This window comes from Ooceraea biroi, chromosome 14, assembly GCF_003672135.1.
Source record: "Ooceraea biroi isolate clonal line C1 chromosome 14, Obir_v5.4, whole genome shotgun sequence".
In the NCBI taxonomy this organism is placed as follows: domain Eukaryota; kingdom Metazoa; phylum Arthropoda; class Insecta; order Hymenoptera; family Formicidae; genus Ooceraea; species Ooceraea biroi.
The window spans coordinates 8,278,241-8,285,222 of NC_039519.1; the positions used below are offsets into that span (position 1 = coordinate 8,278,241).

The 6,982-nt window shown below is 48.6% G+C and overlaps 1 protein-coding gene across 1 annotated transcript in view; it reads right to left on the reverse strand.

Moving 5' to 3' along the window:
• Positions 1 to 5,450, reverse strand: part of LOC113563356 (transcription elongation regulator 1-like) — a 6,015-nt gene extending 565 nt beyond the window's left edge. Inside the window, 10 exon segments of the mRNA XM_026974826.1 lie at positions 606 to 935; positions 2,042 to 2,321; positions 2,417 to 2,575; positions 2,578 to 2,619; positions 2,716 to 2,934; positions 3,092 to 3,338; positions 3,486 to 3,677; positions 3,955 to 4,044; positions 4,162 to 4,414; positions 4,982 to 5,450. Of these exon segments, the coding sequence (XP_026830627.1) occupies positions 606 to 935; positions 2,042 to 2,321; positions 2,417 to 2,575; positions 2,578 to 2,619; positions 2,716 to 2,934; positions 3,092 to 3,338; positions 3,486 to 3,677; positions 3,955 to 4,044; positions 4,162 to 4,414; positions 4,982 to 5,139 (1,970 nt within the window). The 5' untranslated portion in view covers positions 5,140 to 5,450.
• Positions 5,451 to 6,982: the final 1,532 nt, after the last annotated feature.

Here is a 6,982-nt window from a genome sequence, read left to right on the forward strand (position 1 = left end):
AAGGAGGATATTCCTTGGCTTATTTTAAGAAGAAAAGGTCATATAAACATATGTCCTAAACTGCTTTGTTTTCCAAAAAAAGTACATCACTGTTTTCGTTCACTTTTCGGATAGCGTGCTTTTGCAGTACGAGTCAACAAATTTCAACAGATCTCAGAAATCGCATAATAGATGGATGTGAAAGAATACGTAACACTCCAGGTATTTTTGAGCGTGTACGTAATCAATGGAAAGGAGGGTTGAGGCGTGTATCATGGCTGCAGGTGGACATTTTCAGCAGTTACTGTGATGTTATTATTTTTCTCTTTAGTTACTATTTTCTTTTTCGTTATAATTTTTCTTTTGTTACTATTGTTTTTCATTTGTTTCATTTGCAATAACACAAACTGTTCTATAATAAACGAAAAGTGAACGAAAACAGTGATGTACTTTTTTTGGAAAACAAAACAGTTTAGGACATATGTTTATATGACCTTTCTTCTTAAAATAAGCCAAGGAATATCCTCCTTAAGTTTGTCTACTTACTTAGGAAACACCCTGTATATTTCAATCGTGCAGACACAAGTTGAACGATCCGGAAAGTATGTACAAATTTCTTCGCTCGCCCAGTGATCCAATAGGTGTACGCATGCTCTTTGATCTTAATCCAATAACGCATTTCGAAATTGTGTCGCGAGGTGCAAAGCATTTTGCAGCAGGACTTACTCTTGGCGTCGTCAAGCTTTATCTTCTTGGCTGGTGCGGGTTGCTCATCGTCGCTGCTCTCGCTGCTCTCCGATTGACGGACTCGTTTCGTACCAAGCGCATCCGGCGGCATCGCTACCATCTTGTCCACATCCTGACGGCCAATAAGGTCGTCCGGTCTCTCCCAGACTGACATTCGCGAGGAGGGATTGTAGTAGAATACCCGCTCGTCTCCCGTCCAAACGACACACCTTTGTACGCGATGCAGATACGTTCATTGGTCCACGTAAATATACAGGGTGATTCGTATAAAGTGACCGATTTAATTATTAGTGAAATTTGAAGACATGAAAAAAGAGTTTATACCGATATGTTCAGTACAAGGGGAACACCATGTAACGGATACGATTATTTTATGAGTGGAGGCGTTGAGGACATTTCAAAGTCAACTTCTTTTTTTTAATGGGATGCTGTATTTTTTATTTTATAGGATAGTAGCCCTTTTTAATATAAATTCAATGATACATTATATAAAAACATTCAAGGTCATTCAAGGCCAAAAATACATGATGAAATAAAATTCAAATGTATGATCTGTATATCCGTCTGTCGTTCGCTTTGGCTCTCAGTATGTCTAGGTCTATGTTTATGAGCTGTGTTTTCTTTGGAAACTGCTATCATAATGTTATTATTACGAAGATTGTAAGGACAAGTGATGCTTACAAACGTTGCGAGTGCCAAAGCGAACGCAGCCTTAGTATGAGATTAGTCGTAGCACTGAACGTAATGGCTAATTACAATAATTCACAAATTGTAGACATTTTGATAACTTTTGGTGAATGTGGAAAAAATGCAGCTGAAACTGCAAGAGTATTAAATGAACGATATCCAGATCGACATAGACATAGTGCCCGTTCAATATTACGGATTATATCACGAGCAAGACAATTCATCTGTGTCGTCGAGTTCAAGGTCAAAACTTTGAACATTTATTGTGAAGAACAGAAATACAGATCATACACTTGAATTTTATTTTATCATGTATTTTTGGCCTTGATTGACCTTGAATGCTTTTATGTAATGTATCATTGAATTTATATTAAAAAGGGCTACTATCCTATAAAATAAAAAATACAGCATCCCATTAAAAAAAGAAGTTGACTTTGAAACGTCCTCAACGCCTCCACTCATAAAATAATCGTATCCGTTACATGGTGTCCCCCTTTGTACTGAACATATCGGTATAAACTCTTTTTCCATGCCTTCAAATTTCACTAATAATTAAATCGGTCACTTTATACGAATCACCCTGTATAATATGCGATAATATGTGAGGGCGCTATCATTAAGTCCATACCATGGAGTCCCAGGTACCGGCGTGCTAGAGACCGGCTTGGTCTTGTCCTGAAGCTTCGCAGGCTCCTTCGCGGCATTCTCCTCCTTCTTCGGCTTGGCACTATCCGGGTCCTTTATATTATCTTTGGTTTCGTGAGTGTTCTCCTGCTGCTTCTCCGACTGCTTGTTGGGTTCTGTCGTAGTGCTGTTACTACTAGTAACGGCAGCGGGTGTGACGGCGGTTGCACTGGTCGGGACGGCGTTCGCCTCCTCAGTCTTCTGCCGCAACGCCAACTTTGCACCTCGCGAAACATTTCGAAATGCGTTATTGGATCAAGATCAAAGAGCATGCGTACACCTATTGGATCGCTGGGCGAGCGAAGAAATTTGTACATACTTTCCAGATCCTTCAAAGCTTGTGGCTTTTCCCACACCGATTCGCCGGCTTTGCTGTTGTAGTAATAGAATCTGCCGTCCGGCGCACGGTGTTCCGTCCACACCATAGACGCAGCCACCAATTCGGAATCGAGCTGCGCCAGAATAGCAGGATCCTCCGGGGTGCTTGAGGCGCCATCACGCTATGAGGCATCTGCGGCATACCTAAGAAGACGGACGCACCATTAGTCTCGAGTTATACGAACATCTTTTCCCTCGTCGTGATGCTTGTCAGATTTTTTCCTTCTCATTACGCATTACCCCAATTTGCTTGTGGCGGCCCATAACCGCCGAACGGTTGAAAGCCGGGCGGCGGCATTCCGAACGGCGCTGCGCCGAACTGTGTAGCCATCGGACCACCGAATTGATTCGGCATTCTGTGCTGCATGGGAATCATATTTGGCGGAGGTTGCATCATATTTGTATTTACAGCCGGTGTATTTATCGGCGGCGTACTGGTAACCGTTGCCGGAGCCGTGCCTGTGATGCAATCAACGTTTTATTAATGATTATACTTCGACATAACGTTTTCGACGAACTAGAGGCATTTTATTGCCTCGAATAAATAAAAATAAAAATAAACGAAGAGAAACTGAAAAATTCGGCAAAAATTAATTAACACTTTATATCTGATTACCATTAGATTGACTCGTTTCAGATGGCTGGCTGGTGGTGTCCGGTGCATCATTCAACGTAGGAGGCGGTCCAGTACCGGGAGGCGCTGTACTTAACTGATTAATAGCGTCCGTGTTATTAGAAGAGGATTGCTCGTCAGCTTGAGAAATTCGGTTTTCGCTCATCTGAGTCGGCGTGCTGCTTGACGAAGTAGGTGTGGTAGAGCGAGCGACAGCCTGCTTCGACGCTCCGTGCACTAACTGTTCTAACTACAATGCGGGATACATCTCTCAATGAATTGGTCTCAGAATTCATCCGAGTCTCGTACAAGGAGAAAGCGAATGAAATTTTATTTGTTGATGCACTTAGTTTTCACGTAATCAGAAATATCGATATGTGCATAAGTATTCACTCACCTGATCTTGCACCATGACCTTTACGTTTGGTCCCTCTGGTTTAGTCCATGTAGTGTCGCGCGTGCGAATATTGTAATAATATGACTTGCCGTCCGCTGCCTTTGTCTCTACCCACACTTCCCCATTGAGATCAAGACCTGGAATGTTTGCTTGCTGCTGCGACTGTTGTTGAGGTGGTTGTTGTCCTGGAATCTACAGTATATTCTACTTATGGATCTTAAAATTTTTCATTAAATATCCATTTTCTTGCATAATTTTACAAATACGTTTCAGGATATATTCCATTTTTAAAGTGACTCTGCCTTCATGAGAAAATGTAAATACACTTTATCTTTACCTAAAGCTAACAAATGCGATGCAAGGAAAAAATCATATGTAGGTTAGAAATTACATATTAAAGATTACATTAAAACATGACTATTTTCTACTATAGATAATATAAATATTTAATAATCGCGGTTTAGCTTACGCTATTCATGTTGGGTGGTCCCATTCCAGGAGGCGGCCCATATGGACCTGGTCCGGTTCCAATCGGACCATTCATCATGTGCGGTGGTGGCTAAATCAACAATGCTTTGTTAGATCTTATAAAATCGTGTAAAAAAATTAATGCAGATTGTGCGTTCGCAAACTCACAACCACACGTCAGAAATGGGAAGACAAAAAAACAGCATACCATTCCTGGAGGCCCCATTAGGTTTGGAGGACCCATGAGGTTTGGTGGTCCCATTGGTCCCCAGCTAGGGTCAAATGGAGGCGGTCCTCTAAATCTTGGTCCTCCAGGAGGACAATTCGGCCTTGGTGGGCTCTCGAAGGGAAAGCCGTTGTTTGCGCCACGAAACATAGGTCCCCTTGGGCCAAATCCCCTTCCTCTAAATCTTGGTGGCCCACCTCTCATAGGGAAATCAAAACCACCTCTGCCACGACCCCTTGAATTATTGTTATATGTTGTGACTGGACGTCTTACCGCTCTAACATGCCACTTAGAGAGGAAGGAAGATCAGAAGTATATTCCGATTCTTACTTGACTCTTACACATACACGTACAAATTCTACTCAATATGCGCAACCCCATCACTCATTTGTTTCATGCACGCTGTGTTCCCATAATGTTTCCACCCGGAATATCGTGTCGGCGTTACTTTCACGCGAGTAGTGTCAATTGCGCCAATTTTCACGTATACTCGCGCAGAGACTTTTATGCAAATGGAAATTGTTTACACGCAGATCGATCGATCGGGAAAAATAAAAACGCCAGCAAAACCGATCGCCCAGCGCGGAGATCGAAATTTGTCGACCTGAATGCCCGTATCACGTGTGATACGTTCGGCTTTCGGCCGGGCGGAAACATTACGAGAGCCGAACAGAGAGCGAAGCTGGGACTAGAGAGGGGAATGGGGGGAGGGGGGAGCGGTGGAGAACACGCAGCCCTTTCGAAGTTCCCAGCCAATTTACGCCCTGCCGAGGACGGACGGGGGCCGAGTGCGCGTACTCACCGAAAGCCACCGCGGCCACGCGGCACGAAGTGCCTGTACTCGTCTCCCTCGTAATTGTACTCCTCCGTCTCCTCCGCGGTCTCGTCGTTATGCTCTTGCTCGTTGCTGGCGACGGGCTCGGCCGCGATCGCCGCCGGCTGCTCGCCGCTCGCATCCATCGCTCCGCGAAACCACCGGGTAGGGCAAGAGGCAATTCGGATCCGCAGATATCTCTCACACGCCCATGTATTATCACCCTTTTCGCGTCCCGCTGGCAGAAAAACGCTGCAACGAGATCCTCTATCTTACGCGACACGAGCTGTAAACAGATTGTTGCCAATGAGCGGGCGCGAATTCCCCTAGGCGCGCCGGCGTGGCAAACGCAGTGAACCACGATCCTTTCGTCTCCCGACGGCAAGCTGACGCTCGAAAAATCCGGCGAGCGAAGGCGATTCGTTATTCCCGCTTTGCTCAGCAAGTATCACAGCTCAAACGAAAAATGAGTTGACTGCCAATTATTTAGAATCTGCGAGCAGAGAAACCTGAGAGCGGCCACCAGCCTCCTGACGTTTGGCGCCGCCTGACGAAGTGGACGCGAACTAGGTCGTTACGCTCGGCAGAGATAAACCTGAGAGCGGCCACCAGCCTCCACGGGCACATTCCTGACGTTTGACGCGCCGCCTGACGAAGTGGACGTGAACTAGGTCGTTACGCTCGGCAGAGAGAAACCTGAGAGCGGCCACCAGCCTCCACGGGCACACTCCCGACGCTTGACGCGCCGCCTGACGAAGTGGACGCGAACTAGGTCGTTGCGCTCGGCAGAGATAAACCTGAGAGCGGCCACCAGCCTCCACGGGCACACTCCCGACGCTTGACGCGCCGCCTGACGAAGTGGACGCGAACTAGGTCGTTGCGCTCGGCAGAGATAAACCTGAGAGCGGCCACCAGCCTCCACGGGCACACTCCCGACGCTTGACGCGCTGCCTGACGAAGTGGACGCGAACTAGGTCGTTGCGCTCGGCAGAGATAAACCTGAGAGCGGCCACCAGCCTCCACGGGCACACTCCCGACGCTTGACGCGCCGCCTGACGAAGTGGACGCGAACTAGGTCGTTGCGCTCGGCAGAGATAAACCTGAGAGCGGCCACCAGCCTCCACGGGCACACTCCTGACGTTTGGCGCCGCCTGCCGACGTGGACGCGAACTAGGTCGTTACGCTCGGCAGAGAGAAACCTGAGAGCGGCCACCAGCCTCCACGGGCACACTCCCGACGCTTGACGCGCCGCCTGACGAAGTGGACGCGAACTAGGTCGTTGCGCTCGGCAGAGATAAACCTGAGAGCGGCCACCAGCCTCCACGGGCACACTCCTGACGGTTGGCGCCGCCTGACGAAGTGGACGCGAACTAGGTCGTTACGCTCGGCAGAGATAAACCTGAGAGCGGCCACCAGCCTCCACGGGCACACTCCTGACGGTTGGCGCCGCCTGACGAAGTGGACGCGAACTAGGTCGTTGCGCTCGGCAGAGATAAACCTGAGAGCGGCCACCAGCCTCCACGGGCACACTCCTGACGTTTGGCGCCGCCTGACGAAGTGGACGCGAACTAGGTCGTTACGCTCGGCAGAGAGAAACCTGAGAGCGGCCACCAGCCTCCACGGGCACACTCCCGACGCTTGACGCGCCGCCTGACGAAGTGGACGCGAACTAGGTCGTTGCGCTCGGCAGAGATAAACCTGAGAGCGGCCACCAGCCTCCACGGGCACACTCCTGACGGTTGGCGCCGCCTGACGAAGTGGACGCGAACTAGGTCGTTACGCTCGGCAGAGATAAACCTGAGAGCGGCCACCAGCCTCCACGGGCACACTCCTGACGGTTGGCGCCGCCTGACGAAGTGGACGCGAACTAGGTCGTTGCGCTCGGCAGAGATAAACCTGAGAGCGGCCACCAGCCTCCACGGGCACACTCCTGACGTTTGGCGCCGCCTGACGAAGTGGACGCGAACTAGGTCGTTACGCTCGGCAGAG